General features: G+C 57.4%; 1 protein-coding gene across 5 annotated transcripts; it reads right to left on the bottom strand.

Annotated features, from left to right (window-relative positions):
• Positions 1 to 101: 101 nt before the first annotated feature.
• On the bottom strand, positions 102 to 14,826 carry HORMAD1 (HORMA domain containing 1). Of its 5 annotated transcripts, none has more exons than XM_068168821.1 (15): positions 14,807 to 14,826; positions 12,380 to 12,432; positions 12,213 to 12,264; positions 9,775 to 9,919; positions 8,933 to 8,996; positions 8,204 to 8,240; positions 7,806 to 7,826; positions 7,669 to 7,695; positions 7,091 to 7,158; positions 6,529 to 6,680; positions 5,421 to 5,677; positions 3,943 to 3,997; positions 2,905 to 2,981; positions 1,798 to 1,878; positions 102 to 996 (listed from the first exon to the last, which is right to left on the bottom strand). In XM_068168821.1, exons 3-15 carry the CDS (start codon positions 12,243 to 12,245, stop codon positions 916 to 918), a joined length of 1,098 nt encoding a protein of 365 aa, XP_068024922.1. In that variant the 5' UTR covers positions 12,246 to 12,264; positions 12,380 to 12,432; positions 14,807 to 14,826; the 3' UTR covers positions 102 to 915. The 5 variants fall into 5 exon arrangements, with proteins under 5 accessions (XP_068024922.1, XP_068024920.1, XP_068024921.1 ...); XM_068168819.1 differs by lacking the exon at positions 14,807 to 14,826 and adding an exon at positions 13,470 to 13,612; XM_068168820.1 differs by lacking the exon at positions 14,807 to 14,826 and adding an exon at positions 13,417 to 13,612.
• Positions 14,827 to 15,088: the final 262 nt, after the last annotated feature.

Here is a 15,088-nt window from a genome sequence, read left to right on the forward strand (position 1 = left end):
CCCTGCTGAGTGCAGGGGAGGTGGAGAAGATGCCCTTGGAGGGTCCCTTCCAAGCCAGGGCACTCTGCTCACGTTTGCTTGTTGAGGCACAGACACAGGCAGCAGCTCCTAACACTGTTTAATGGAAGATGACGAAAAGCCTGTCTCAAACATGCCAAAGAATGCTCAGCCCTCCCCACCCAGAGCCTTGGGCAGCTCTGTGCCACCCAGAAACAGCTTCAACTCATCCAGAGTGCAGGAAGAACGACCCCTGGGGTCAGAAGGGGCAGCGTGCCCAGCCCCTGCAGCTCCTCTCAGCTGCACACAGCTGTCTCCAAATAACCTCCCAGCACTGGGGCAGACTGCTGCCCCAGGGTGAAGCTTTCTGACCAGCTCTCACCACAGCTGTGCAGAGAGCCCTGCATTTGGGCATCAACTATGGCAGCTGAAGGTATGATGAATCCTTGGGGTTTGATGTACTGGTGCCTGAGAGCCTGGAAGGGATGCAGAGGGTCAGCCCCTCCAGAAAGCTCTGGGAATGACCCCAAGGCTTGAAGGGTGCTGTGCCCCCTGAGACAGGCTCAGCTTTGAAACACAGCCCCAAGTAACTGGGGAGACCTTGTGCTGGGGGCAGTGTTGTTCCCCCAGCAGGATTCACACAGCTCATAAGAGGAGAGAAATCCTTCCCTTCACTGCAGGCATTCCCTCAGCTCCACCTGCAGGTAGCTTCCTGCCTTTCCTGATGGCTACAGCCTCAGAAGCACCTTCAGATTTCTTCAGCTGTGCCTCCTGCCAGGTTTTCTGTCCTTGAAACACTCAATCTGGGCCACAGACAGAACAGAAAATACCTCTAGAGGGTATTTAAACACAAACAGGTGAAACAGCAACGTGGAGGTGGTGTGGAGCTCAGGACGCCAGCAGCAGGGAGATGGATGTCTAGAACTGCTCCTTTGGTTCACTCATCTTCCTCCTCTTGGGCAGCACATCCTGGCTGGATGAGAGCTCAAGCTGGTGAATCTGCCAAGGGACAATGGATATGGTTACAGGCTAGGGCAGGGCACAGACTGTGGCCTGTGGAAGGAAGGGACAGGGACAGCCTCTGCTCACTGTGCCCTGGGACAGGCCAAGGGGCAGTGGATGGAGACTGCAGCACAGGAGGCTCCACCTCAGCAGGAGGAGGAACTTCTGCCCTGTGAGGCTCCCAGAGCCCTGGAGCAGGCTGCCCAGGGGGGCTGTGGAGTCTCCTTCCCTGGAGCCTTCCCAGCCCCCTCTGGCTGTGTTCTGTGTGCCCTGTGCTGGATTCTATGCTCCTGCTCTGGCAGGGGGGTTGGATCTCCAGAGGTCCCTTCCAACCCCTAACACCCTGTGGTCTGTGATGTGGAACAGCTCACCCTGAACCAGGCAGCTGTCTGTCCCACATCAAGAGCTGTGGGAGAGCAACAGGCTTGCCCTTGCTGTTCCCTGGTCCCTGCCCAGGGGTGCTAAGCCTGCAGGAACATCTTGTTACTGTTTCCTGGCACAACTGACCCTGAAATTCGTTTGGACTTATCTTTGTTTTCATTTCCACACCAAAACACTCAGCCAGAGTGTTCCAGGAACTCTCCCTTGCTTAAAGGCACAGCCTAAACCTCTCACACCTCCCCACTGCTGAACCAGCACTGCTGGGTCCCTTTCCTGGGGGGCAGCTCCCAACCACTCTGCTCCAAGCTTGCAGCCTTCATGGGGATTGTCAACATGAAATGCACTGAAAGCATTTTGTCCACCCTGTGGAACAGAAAAGGCTTGAAGAACACAGACTGAAAGCAGAGCAGTACTAACAGTGCTCTGAAATACCCTTCCACTCCTCGTCCTGCTCTCTGACACGTTCAGTTCCGATGTCTTGCTTGCCAAGTGGTCAACCTGAAAGCCAGAGCACAGATGCAGTCCTGTGACAGCAGCAGCAGCAAATACTTCAGAGGCTACAGCAGGGTTCAGGGCTCTGCCTCTGCTCACCACAGCACTGCACATGAAATGTCAGTCCAGCAGCCATACCCTTGGCAGTCTGCAGCAGGACTTGCAGCAGGCAGCAGTGTGAACTATTTTGATGCAGGGAGGCCTCAAGCACAGCCCTACGAGGAGAGGCTGAGGGAGCTGGGGTTGGTTAGCCTGGAGGAGGCTCAGGGGAGACCTCTCTACCACTCCCTGCAGGGAGGTTGTAGCCAGGAGGGGGTTGGGCTCTTCTCCCAGGCAACCAGCACCAGAACAAGAGGACACAGTCTCAAGCTGTGCCAGGGCAAATTTAGGCTGGAGGTGAGGAGAAAGTTCTTCCCAGAGAGAGTTGTTAGCCACTGGAATGTGCTGCCCAGGGAGGTGGTGGAGTCCCCATCCCTGGAGGTGTTCAAGAGGGCATTGGATGTGGCCCTTGGAGCCATGGTTTAGTCAAGAGGTGTTGGGTGACAGCTTGGACTTGATGATCTTTGAGGTCTCCTCCAGCCTTGGTGACTCTGTGTCACTCACTCAGACTCCCCTGGGGCTATTCTGCATCCAGAGGTCATGAGGACCTGTGTAGGAAGTTGTCCTCCACACTGTGCTCTAAGCAGGGGATGCAGCCTGAGCTTTCAGGCTGGGTAATAAAAGTGCACTTGAAGTTCTAATCAACCTTTGAGCCAAGCTGTGGCCTGTCAGAGTTGGAGAGGTTTCTCTTGGGCAGAGTGGATATAAACCTGATGTTCCAATCCCTTCTCCCTCAACACCAGTCACATCACCTGCTTGTCTCACAGCCTTTGGTTGCTTTCTACTGCTTGCTGGTTTTGTAAAACACTGGGAGGTCAAAGTGGAAGGCAATTTATTACCTGTAGTAAGGACACTTAGCAGATTACCTCCTGATCCCTCTGAGCAGGAAAGAAGCTTCACAGCAGCTCTGATGACAGAGCAGGGTTTGCCTACCTGAGGAGTAGACACATGGAGCTTCTGGTTCCCTTCAGCCTTCACAACTTCATCTTCCTCCTGAGTTACATCTGGCTCTGTGAGAGAGGTAAAGCAGAGTGCTGACAGCCTGCTGGTGCTTTGCAGCAGGGAACACAGACACTCTGTGACTGCAGGGAGCAGGGGCTGCAAAGGCCTCCAGCTCCCCTCGTTGGAAACAGGCTGGAAGGTGGCCAGGGCAGGGCCTCTCCTGAGGAGAGCCTGAGGGAGCTGGGCCTCGGGCCTGGGGAGAGGAGCCTGAGGGTGACCTCATTCATCTCTGTAAAGATGTAAAGGCTGAGTGCCCAGAGGCTGGAGCCAGGCTCTGCTCCATGATGCCCAGTGCCAGCACAAGTGGCAGTGGTGGAAGCTGAGGCAGAGGAAGTTCACAGAAGCAGGAAGAAAACATTTTTCCCTGTGAGGGTGATGAACCCCTGGAGCAGGCTGCCCAGGGGGGCTGTGGAGTCTCCCCCTCAGGAGCTGCCTGGATGTGTTCCTGTGTGACCTGCTCTAGGTGACCCTGCTCTGGCAGGGGGGTTGGACTGGAAGATCTTTGGAGGTCCCTTCCAACACATCACACAGGGAGGTGTTTGCCCATGAGTCTCATTCAGTCTACCTCGATGTCAAACTCCCCTGTGGACACAAGTCTTGGTGGTTCTGATTCCTCCACAACCACCCAGACTGAATCAGCCTCTGGAGATGTTTAGGAGCAGGCCTTGAGCAACCTGGCCTGGCAGAAGGTGTCCCTGCCCATGGCAGTGGGTTGGAGCTGGGTGATCTTTAAGGTCCCTTACCCAAACCACTGCATGATTTGCTAACCAACAGAACAAAGCCACAGCAGAGCATCAAAGCATTTCTCTCCAGGAATGTTTGTGAAGAAAAGAGACATTCCAGGCAATGCTCTGGCAGAAAATTGGAAGTTTTCCTTTTAGGAAGAAAAGGAAGAAAAAAGGCACAAGCTGAGGAGATGCAAAGACAATCCAACTCCCTGTATCTGAGAACAGACACAGAAAGTGTTACCTTGAGCCTCTGGGACAGTTCCATTCCCATCCTCATTGCCCAGGACAGGATCTTCCTAGATTAAGGGAAAGGTCTATCACTCACTGAGGAGAAAGCAGGGGGAGGGTTTGTGTTTGGATGCTTAGGGCCAGGGTTTGTTAGAGGGACTCTCAGAGGAACAACCTGCTGGAATGGCTGAGCCTGGCAGGGAGCAGGCAGGCTGCCCCCTGGTACTCCATTCCCAATGCCAGCACAGAGTTAACTACCCAGAAAAGCAGCTGTTCAGATGCTAAAAGGTGACTGAAGTGCTGTTAGTGCATCGAGTGCACCTTCCTGTTGCCTGGGAAGAGCAGTGCAGGGGAAGGCCAAGTGGTTTATTTCCATCCCATCACCCACAGGCCCTCCCAGCAATGCCGACTGAGGGGGCCGGGCCAAAAGCACTGCGGCTTCCCCCTCCTGCCCTACAGCCACTAGGGAGCAAGGATCTGCTGCCTGCCTCGGCTGACCCCACAAGAGTCTGCCTGTGGGGGGCTGGAGTTCCTCCCAGCACTGACTGCAGCCAGACCAGCTCAGCCAGAGCAGATGAGGCTGTGTCCACAAGCCAGAGCTACACCCTACAAGGGATGCACTGAGCAGGGACAACCTTTGCAGTGTCATACAGCTATCTACAGCTAGCAAACACCACCAACCCCCTGCTCACAACACCAGGGAAGCCTGCTCCACTGCCCCCCAGTGCCCCACAGGAGAGAGAGGAGTTGAGGGAAAGCAGTGGGTTAGACTTAGGCCAAGGTCAGGCAGAAGCAGGTTGTCTTCTCCCCAGCAAAGCAGAGCAGCCAAGATCAGGAGAGAAGAGCAAAGGGATGGGAGTGGCAATGAAGTGCGAAGCATTGCTGTGGTGCAGCTTCCCTCACCCCAGACACCCAGCCAAGGGACTGGTTTAGAACAGTCTTTTGGTTTCCTTTCTACACCCAGCAGTGATTTATTTATCCTTTTCTGCTCAAAATCTGCAGCTGGATTCCAAAGGCAAAGCCTAAACCTAGCACACTGCCTCTGGCCTCCAAGAGGAGGGATGCCAAGGTGCTGGTCTAGCCTGAGCTGTAGCATCAGCAGCTGTATGGATGCTGCTGTACAGGAGGCTCTCAGAGCAGAGTCCTTGCCAGTCAACACTGTCTGGCTGCAGCAGCTCACTCAGGACTGGTAGGAAGCACCTCCAGGGAGCTCTCACCCAGGTGCTGAGCATGGAGATGCAGAAGTGGCTCCTGCAGCCCCAGCACAAAGCTGCCCTGCCTGCTGCACCTCTTCCACACTGCTTCAACAGTGACAGATTGCTAACTGCATCAGTGAAACTGAAGCCACAATAAGACATTGCTTTGTTTCAGCCTCTCTGGGAACAGAGAGGTTTGTCACAGAGCAGGACAGAGGGGAACAATCACTTGGCCTCTGCTAGCCTCCAAATGCCAGCAAGTTCAACAAGCTACACAAAAGACTTAAACTCTTACATCCATGTCCTGGCTCTCTTCCTCTGGCTCCTCTTTGTCCCCTCTGAGCAGCTGGTGGGGCAGGTTCCTCTCTCCATGCTTCAGCAAGCTTTTGTCAACGCTCTCCATGCGCTGCTTGTCAGTTGTGACTTTCACTTTCAGCATGTGGAAAGGTGTTGGCACTTCCCCCACGTTCAGGTACATGGGCTCCCCCTTGAATATCATCCCCTCACATGCCCCCTCCTTAAACCCAGGGGGTTGGTAATCAGGGGGAGTGACTGCAGAGAAGAATTCAGTAGGTGTGTTAGGATGCACCATGTCATCACTTCTGTGACTGGAAGCCTCTTTCCCTCTTCACATGGAAAGAGGGACTCCAAAAGGGTTCAGTGTGGGGAAGGCAACAACCACTATTCAACCTGGCCTAAATGAAGTTCTTTCCCCCCCTTATAGCACAAGGACACCACAATTGAAAGAGTTTAAAATGCAAAGAGAAGAGCTGGAAGCTCTGAGTTTGTTCTTTTCCCCCTTACAGCACAAGCCAAACCCAATCAAAGCTATCTGAAAGAGTTTAAAATGCAAAGAGGAGAGCTAAAAGCTCCAATTTTGTTCTTTTTCCTCTTCTAGCACAAGCAGAAGCCCCTTGGAGCTGTCTGAAAGAGCTTCTAGATGCAAAGAGAAGAGCTGGAAGCTCTGAGTTTTCCTTCTGAAGCAATAAATACCTCCTGAAAGCAGAGTCAAGGCATTCAAATGGTCATCCAAACCAGAACCAGCCTGGCAAGCATGTTACAGCCTGACACGGGCAGGAGAGCTCTGGGTTCAAAACCTTTGCTCCAGTGAAGTCAGTGGCCAGGCTGTGTCCCCACTGAGAGAACACTGCAGGACCCCAGCTTCAGGACATGGTCATGGGAGGTAGTGGGTAAAAGGTTGGACCTGAGGATCTCAGAGAGCTTTCCCAACCTTAGCAATTCAGGGACTCCATGACCAAATCTGCTCCCCTTGGAGGAGAGAGAGGTGCAGAAGAACTTCATGTAACAGCTCCCAGCAGACATAAAGACTCAGCAGGAGACTGTTCCTTGTGAGCTCTCCTCCCAGCTGTGAGCACAGCTGGCAAGGGAGGTGGCAACAGTACCTTCATCATAATAGAAGAGCTTCATGGTGAGGCAGACATCCCTGGGCAGGGGGCTGAGGTTCTGCATCAGGACAAAGATCTTGCGGATCAGGAGCACGCTCGCCTTCCTGGTGTCCGCACAGCTGATGGTGGCATCGCTCCTCCTGTCCTTGCTGGGGAGGGACACAGCACTGGGTTGTGTGCACACACAGCCATCCCCAGCACCAAAACACAGCCTGACAACAGACCACCACTGTCAGCAGCACTGTGGCCAAAGGGCTGAGGTTGCAAGCACTGCAACTCCCCATCCTGTCTGAGCAGCCTGCACACGCTCTGCCCTTTGGCAGGGCAAATCCTCAGCCAGGGACTTCATTGGATGCTAAGGTCCAACCCCCGGGGCAGAGGCAGGGCTGGAACCAGGTGATCTTTGAAGTCCCTTCTAACCCAAACCATCCTAAGTCCAAGCTAACAGTGTATGTTGGTAAAAGGAGTCTTGAGAGCCAGAATTAGGGGAGGAACCCCCAAAGAGATGAACTCTGGGGTGGCTGTGAGCAGACTGCAGAGTGAAGTCCCAGGGCAGTACCTGCCAAAGTCCAGGAGTGGCCCGTGGTGGGTGTACTTGAACTTGAAGTGGTAACACTCCGTGATTGCCTGCAAACAAAGCCAGCCATTAAGCTACCAGATGTCAAGACAACTCCCTGATGCTGCTCCTGTCACCTATTAGCCTTGCACTCAAAGGAAGCTGTGCTGCCCTGACCCCCTCACTCCCACTGGGCACAGCTTTCTGCTGCTGTGGTTAGGAACAGTGTGAATGGATACAGGCAGGGATTGTGACCCCCACGAACTTCTCCACTCTCCAGGAGGAACATTTCACCCCTAACAGAGGCCTGCTGACACCTGCTGGTTAGTTCTCCCCAAGGAAGCTCCAGCCATTTGTGATGCAGAGTTAGAACGCTGCACCCTCAGGGACATTCCACTCCTCGAGGAGGCTTTGGGGGTGCCTGCAGTGGCCTGAGAAGAAGCTGACACCAGGTGGTCAAAGGCAATCCACATCCTGGTTATTGGATACTTTAAGATGTCCTCTCATGACTGTTGCTGACACAGACAGTTCACTACAGCCAGGCTACCACTGGTCATAGGGAAATAGCCCAGCAGCCTTACCTGGGGATCTGCTGGATGGGTATAGACCTGGAGTGTGGAAGGAAAGAGAGGAAAGGAGAGTGAGAACTGTGCCCATCCCTGAGCATCCACCTGAGAAAACAACAAACCAGGCTACCTGGCTTTTCACAGGTACTTACTGCTAGCAAAATCATCCTCAGCTGTGGGGAACATGATCAGGGAAAGAAAAAGAACATTAAATGTATCCCAAGGCCCATTCCTGCTTCTGGGAAGCAGCACAGGCAGCTAAGGCCTGTTGGGAGAGAAACCTCTTTATGTGCTCAGCTCCTTACCTGCTTGAGAAAGGATTTGCTCAACTGGCAGAAGGAAACTCCTAGCTACAGCTGACTTTTAAGTGTTTCTCTTTACCAGAGACACTCTCCTGAGAGGTCTGTGCCTCCCACATTGGAGCTATCTGTACAACCTGCTCAGCTCCCTCCTGACCAGAAAGTCCTAGAGCTACCCTGGCAGCTACTGGACCTACATAAATGCAGGGTGCAGTACAGTTGGAACAGTTAAATGGCTCTGGAAGACTTACATATTTCTTCTGCAAGGCATCATAGCAGCCTAACATCCTGCAAAAAGCAAACAACATTGATCATCTGCTGCCACTGACCCCTCCCTGGGACCCTGACCAAACCAAACAGTCCCCAAAATGGAGATTCCTGTGTTTAACCTTCTTAACATCTTACCAGAGCAATCAGTCAGGGTTGGAAGGGGCCACAAGGATCACCTAGTTCCAACCCCCCTGCCATGGGCAGGGACAATCAATACTCTCACAGTTGTGAACAGGCATTAAAGCCAAAGGAATCCCTCCAGCCCCAGGTGACAGTGCTGGCACTCAGCTGTGTCCCTCTGCAGACAACTCTGCCTTTGAATATCAAGGCTGAATGTAAGGACCAAGAGCATCACTTCCTTGCATGAGAGCAAGCTGCAGAATGGCAGCAGTGCATCTCCTCTTCAGCCAGAGAGGAACCAGTGGTTAGATCTGTACACCTGTGAGCACTCCTGTGCAGCCACAGAGGCTGAAGGGAATGTCTGACCTCTCTGCAGCCAAGGACTTGTGCCCTGCTAAGCCCTTCCAGGAGCACAAGTGTGAAAGTCAATCACCTCTGCCCTGCAGCACACAGACCTTGGCTCCCCATTCCAAACAGAACAACCTGCTGACACCAGGAGCACTGCCTGGGTGGGTGTTCAGTCACAGCAGGCCAGCCACTTTCTCCTCTGCATCATGCTATGAGCTGCTGTATCAGCACTGTGCAGTTACCATTTCACCAGCTGAGCAGAGCCAGGGCAGTTCTTGTCTTCCTTTAGAATTTTGACACAGACATCTACAAACAAAACAAAGCAAAGAGAACAGAATAGACACAGGAAGGACCTGGAGGTGTCCAGGGCAGGGCCACAAGGAGGAGCAGAGGGCTGGAGCTGCTCTGCCCCGAGCACAGACTGAGAGAGTTGGGGTTGTGCAGGCTGGAGAGGAAAAGGCTCCCAGGAGACCTTCTTGTGGCCTTCCAGGATCTGAAGAGGCTACAGGAAAGCTGGGGAGGGACTTCTGAGGGTGTCAGGGAGTGAGAGGGCTGGGGGGGATGGAGCAAAACTGTAAGTAGGGAGATTGAGATTGGCTGTGAGGAAGAAGTTGTTCCCCAGGAGGGTGGTGAGAGCCTGGCCCAGGCTGCCCAGGGAGGTGGTGGAAGCCTCCTGCCTGGAGGTGTTTGCAGCCAGGCTGGAGGTGGCTGTGAGCAACCTGCTGTGGTGTGAGCTGTCCCTGCCCATGGCAGGGGGTTGGAGCTGGCTGAGCCTTGGGCTCCCCTCCAGCCCTGCCAGTTCTGTGACTCTGTGCTTATTTATCTAGACCCCAATGCAACTCCATTGCTAAGAAAGGGAAGTTACCTCCCTGCAGGTATGTCAAAGGCAGACAGCTGCAGTGCAGGCCTAGTTTGGAGCTAACATCACCACTAGAGCAAAAGCCAACCACCTTAGTAGGGAAGCTTCCATACCAGCCAATGAAAACTAGCAGTGCCTTCAAGCAGGAAGGCCAAGTGGCTTCAGAAGTGCTGAGTGAGTCCTCCCACCCCCTGTGTGGCAAAGAGCCACCCCACCAGCCTTTACCATCCATGTATCTTGTTCCATAGGCACTTTCAGGGAAAATTCCTCTCAGGTAGGTGATGCAGGACACTGCCACTGCCAGGAGTCTTTTGACTACCACCAGGGACTGCTGCTCAGTAGATATTTTGGTAGGAAATGCAACTGCACTCTGCCAGAGAAGAGAAGTGAAAGGATTCATCTCTTATCCATAGCAACCAACCTGCACAGGCTACCATCTGGCCCAGAGGGCTGCTCAGAGCTTTAAAGCAATGCAGAGAATGAGTTCCAGCATTCACAGAAGCCAGAACACCCCCAGCACTTGTGTTAGGTGCTGCAGGGGCTTTGGGGCAGAGCTGGTTCATGCTAAGTGCATGGCCACAAAGCTCAGACTCCAAGCTGGTTTGCTCCCAGGCAGCTTCAGTCAAGGATTGCAGCAGCCTCCCATTTCCAAGGGAAGCATCACAGAGCACCTTAGAGCACTCTGCAGCTACCATGGCTCCCCTGGCTCAAGTGTGGAGGGAAGCCTCTGACCTCCAGGGGAAGGAATTCCTGAGTGCAGAGCAGTGGCTGGGGCTGGGTTGGGTGTTTCAAAGCTGCCCTCTCTGCTCTGGCACTCTGCTGGGCTGCAGTGACACCAGCTGCCAGAGCAGGCAGATTCCAGGGGGCAGGAGCTGGTCAATGGCCTTGGGGAGGTGGATTTGCACCTAGTGGTTTCCTTCTGCATCAACAGTGCAGCTTGCAGCTGCTGGGCAAAGCACAGCCAGCCCTGGGCCAGGGCAACAGCCAGAGGGGTGGGGCCGGCTGGTTAGGGGGTGGGGCTGGCTGGTTAAAGGGGGTGGGGCTGGCCGGTTAAGGGGTGGGGCTGGCTGGTTAAAGGGAGTGGGGCTGGCTGGTTAAGGGGGTGGGGCTGGCTGGTTAAAGGGGTGGGGCTGGCCGGTTAGGGGTGGGGCTGGCTGGTTAAAGGGGTGGGGCTGGCCGGTTAAGGGCTGGGGCTGGCTGGTTAAGGGGTGGGGCTGGCCGGTTAAGGGGTGGGGCTGGCCGGTTAGGGGGTGGGGCTGGCTGGTTAAGGGGTGGGGCTGGCTGGTTAAAGGGAGTGGGGCTGGCTGGTTAAGGGGTGGGGCTGGCTGGTTAAAGGGAGTGGGGCTGGCTGGTTAGGGGGTGGGGCTGGCTGGTTAAAGGGTGGGGCTGGCTGGTTAAGGGGGTGGGGCTGGCTGGTTAAAGGGGTGGGGCTGGCCGGTTAGGGGTGGGGCTGGCTGGTTAAGGGGGTGGGGCTGGCTGGTTAGGGGGTGGGGCTGGCTGGTTAAAGGGTGGGGCTGGCTGGTTAAGGGGGTGGGGCTGGCTGGTTAAAGGGGTGGGGCTGGCCGGTTAGGGCTGGGGCTGGCTGGTTAAGGGGTGGGGCTGGCCGGTTAAGGGGTGGGGCTGGCTGGTTAAGGGGGTGGGGCTGGCTGGTTAAAGGGGGTGGGGCTGGCTGGTTAAAGGGTGGGGCTGGCTGGTTAAGGGGGTGGGGCTGGCTGGTTAAAGGGGTGGGGCTGGCCGGTTAGGGCTGGGGCTGGCTGGTTAAGGGGTGGGGCTGGCCGGTTAAGGGGTGGGGCTGGCTGGTTAAGGGGGTGGGGCCGGCTGGTTAAAGGGTGGGGCTGGCTGGTTAAAGGGGGTGGGGCTGGCCGGTTAAGGGGTGGGGCTGGCTGGTTAAGGGGTGGGGCTGGCCGGTTAAGGGCTGGGGCTGGCCGGTTAAGGGCTGGGGCTGGCCGGTTAAGGGGTGGGGCTGGCTGGTTAAGGGGTGGGGCTGGCCGGTTAAGGGCTGGGGCTGGCTGGTTAAGGGGTGGGGCTGGCCGGTTAAGGGCTGGGGCTGGCTGGTTAAGGGGTGGGGCTGGCCGGTTAAGGGGTGGGGCTGGCTGGTTAAGGGGTGGGGCTGGCTGGTTAAGGGGTGGGGCTGGCCGGTTAAGGGGTGGGGCTGGCTGGTTAAGGGGTGGGGCTGGCTGGTTAAGGGGTGGGGCTGGCCGGTTAAGGGGTGGGGCTGGCTGGTTAAGGGGTGGGGCCGGCTGGTTAAGGGGTGGGGCTGGCCGGTTAAGGGGTGGGGCTGGCCGGTTAAGGGGTGGGGCCGGCTGGTTAAAGGGGTGGGGCTGGCTGGTTAAAGGGGGTGGGGCTGGCCGGTTAAGGGGTGGGGCCGGCTGGTTAAAGGGGTGGGGCTGGCTGGTTAAAGGGGGTGGGGCTGGCTGGTTAAGGGGGTGGGGCCAGCTGGTTAAAGGGGTGGGGCTGGCCGGTTAAAGGGGTGGGGCTGGCTGGTTAAGGGGTGGGGCTGGCTGGTTAAGGGGGTGGGGCCGGCTGGTTAAAGGGGTGGGGCTGGCTGGTTAAAGGGGTGGGGCTGGCTGGTTAGGGGCCAGGGTGGGGTTAGGTCAGTGGTTGGAGTCCCTGATCCTCTGTGACTCAAGGAGGGCTGTGCTGCAACAGACAGGAATCCATACCAGGCAATTCCTTTGCTTCTGAGCCGTTGCCATTTCGTAGCTGCTCCTCTGTCTGTCAATGAAACATCTGCATCAACATCTGCATCTTGCTTGAGCACCCCCGTGCAAGCCCAGGCTGCTGCCACTCGGCTGGGCAGGTCAGCTACCTCCCAACACCTCCTGCCCACCTGCTGTGTGCCAGCTCAAGTCAGCCCTGAGATGCCGAGGGAGCAGAGGAGGGCTGCAATGGAAGCAGGAGAACGAAATGTTTGGTGTCCAAAGCAGCACAGAGCTCCCCCAGGGCTGCAGGACGTGGCAGCTGAAGTAGAGGAGGAAGTTCTTCCTCCTGGGTGGGATGGAGGAGGTTGCCCAGAGGGAGTGTGGAGGCTGCCAGCCTGGAAGTGTTCACAGCTTTCTCAGCAGCCTTTGAGAGCAAAGCTCTGAGTGCTCAGCAGCACCCAGGCTGACTTCCACAGGCCCTTAGGCAGCAGCTGGCCACAGCTGGCCACAGCTGTCACCTCCAGCACAGCTGGGCAAGGCCTCCAGGCACAGCTGGGCAAGGCCTCCAGCACAGCTGGGCAAGGCCTCCAGGCACAGCTGGGCAAAGCCTCCAGGCACAGCTGGGCAAAGCCTCCAGGCACAGCTGGGCAAAGCCTCCAGGCACAGCTGGGCAAGGCCTCCAGCACAGCTGGGCAAAGCCTCCAGGCACAGCTGGGCAAAGCCTGCAGCACAGCTGGGCAAGGCCTGCAGGCACAGCTGGGCAAGGCCTGCAGGCACAGCTGGGCAAGGCCTCCAGGCACAGCTGGGCAAGGCCTCCAGGCACAGCTGGGCAAGGCCTCCAGCACAGCTGGGCAAAGCCTCCAGGCACAGCTGGGCAAAGCCTGCAGGCACAGCTGGGCAAGGCCTCCAGGCACAGCTGGGCAAGGCCTGCAGCACAGCTGGGCAAGGCCTGCAGCACAGCTGGGCAAAGCCTCCAGCACAGCTGGGCAAGGCCTGCAGGCACAGCTGGGCAAGGCCTGCAGCCTTGGGCTGCTTCCCTTTGCGACTGAAGGGAGTGCTGGAGCAAGGAGACCTCTCCCCAGCGCCTGGAGACCTCTCCCCAGCGCCTGGAGACCTCTCCCCAGCTCTGTTTTCCCCAAGCCAGGTTGTCATTACCCTCAGCGCTGCGAGGCTGCCTGCAGCACACAGCCTCAGGGAGTTCAGAGGGGGAAAGGCCCTTTCCTACCCAGGCAGGGAACCGCACTCCTCCGCCTCACCGGGGCCCAGCACGCCGCTCACCTCGGCACCTCTGCGCAAAAGGCAGGCCCAGAGGCGCCGCCTGCGGCACCCCCCACGCCCCGCAGGGCAGCGCAGCAGCCGGGGCCGGGGCCGGGGCCGGGGGCGCCGCAGGCCTCAGCGCTGCCTCCCCTCACGCAGCGGCGCCCGGCGCGGCCCCGCCCCCCCGCGCGGCCCCGCCCCCCGCGCCGCCGCCAGCGGGCAGCGTGCTGAGCGCAAAGGGCGGTGCGGAGCGCGCTGTGCCGGCGCGGAGCGCTGCGGGCCGTGCGCAGCGCCCCCACACCCCCCCCGGGCGCTGGGTCCCTGCGTGCGGTGGGCGGAGCGCGGGAGGGTTGCTCAGCAGCAGCCAGCTCCAGCTCCCGCTCCAGCTCCCTGCCGCGGCCAGGGGCAGCTGCTCGCAGCCCAGGCTGCTCACGCTCCTGCCCAGCGTGGCTCTGGAGGTCCCACAGCTTCTATGGGCAACCTGTTGCCGCTGATGGCTTACAAGTAGCCAGGGTCGTTACGAAGAGTTGTCTGAAGGGGGCTGGAGGAAGGAGGGAGGGGAACCAGACAGCTTCCTTTATCTGTTCCAAACCCCTCACCGAGGGGTCTGGAGCACAGCCCTGTGAGGAGAGGCTGAGGGAGCTGGGGTTGCTTAGCCTGGAGAGGAGGAGGCTCAGGGGAGACCTCATTGCTCTCTCCAACTCCCTGCAGGGAGGTTGTAGCCAGGTGGGGGTTGGTCTCTTCTCCCAGGCACCCAGCACCAGAACAGGAGGACACAGTCTCCAGCTGTGCCAGGGGAGGTTTAGGCTGGAGGTGAGGAGAAAGTTCTTCACTGAGAGATTGGCCCTTGGGATGTGCTGCCTAGGGAGGTGGTGGAGTCCCCATCCCTGGAGGGGTTCCAGAGGGGACTGGATGTGGCACTTGGTGCCATGGTCTAGTATTCAGGAGGTCTTGGGTGACAGGTTGGACTTGATGATCTTTGAGGTCTTTCCCAACCTTGTTGATTCTATGGTTCTAACTTTCAGACCAGAGCACAGGCTTAACAGCCTGCTAAATGTTAACTTCTCCTCCCACCCTGATGAAGAACCTACCTGCAGTGAGCCTAGGCTGTGTGAAGCAGGGGGGTTGCCTGGGAGGGGTACATGTAGTAGGTGTTTGGGGGAGGACTGTAAATCCTGAGTGCCTGAGCCAACGGGGAGAGGGAAATCTGCAGCTGGCATCTGGGATGAAAGGGGAGCTGCAACTCCCAGGCAGCTGAGCGGCTCCACCAGGAACTGTGCTGTGGGCTCTGCTGGGATAAAGCCTTTGCAGCCTCCCCTGTGCACAGGAGCTCCTAAGGACAGAGAATGTTTCCTTACACAGTGGTTTGCCACCCCCAGGGGGATGAACTCCCTCCTGTCCGGTCTCAGCGCAGCTCCTTCCAGCCTGAAGCCATTGCCTCTCCTCCTGTCGCCTCTTTGCCAGCTCTCTCCTCTCTCCCGTACCGCACCTCAGGTACCGCCGGGCTGCTTTCTTGCGCAGCTGTTTGCAGAGTGCCCCTGGGCAGGCTGCGCCTTTGCTGAGCAGCGGCTTGGCGCGGGGCGCAGGCTTGGCGCGGGGCGGGGCCTGCGGCAGCGGCCGGAAGTGACGCCGGCAGGCGG

Source organism: Melanerpes formicivorus, unplaced genomic scaffold (assembly GCF_026170545.1).
Source record: "Melanerpes formicivorus ecotype bairdi unplaced genomic scaffold, bMelFor1.0.p_v2 SCAF_158, whole genome shotgun sequence".
Taxonomy (NCBI): Eukaryota; Metazoa; Chordata; class Aves; order Piciformes; family Picidae; genus Melanerpes; species Melanerpes formicivorus.

What these genes read in the sequence shown, in the direction of transcription:
- HORMAD1 (XM_068168821.1), bottom strand. Translation starts at nt 12,245, where the DNA reads ATGGCAACGGCTCAGAAGCAAAGGAATTGCCTG. An exon ending in CCCATCCAGCAGATCCCCAG is followed by an intron (nt 7,159 to 7,668) that starts GTAAGGCTGCTG and finishes CTTTGTTTGCAG; the next exon opens with GCAATCACGGAGTGTTACCA. An exon ending in GAAGGGTATTTCAGAGCACT is followed by an intron (nt 997 to 1,797) that starts GTTAGTACTGCT and finishes GTCCCTTGGCAG; the next exon opens with ATTCACCAGCTTGAGCTCTC.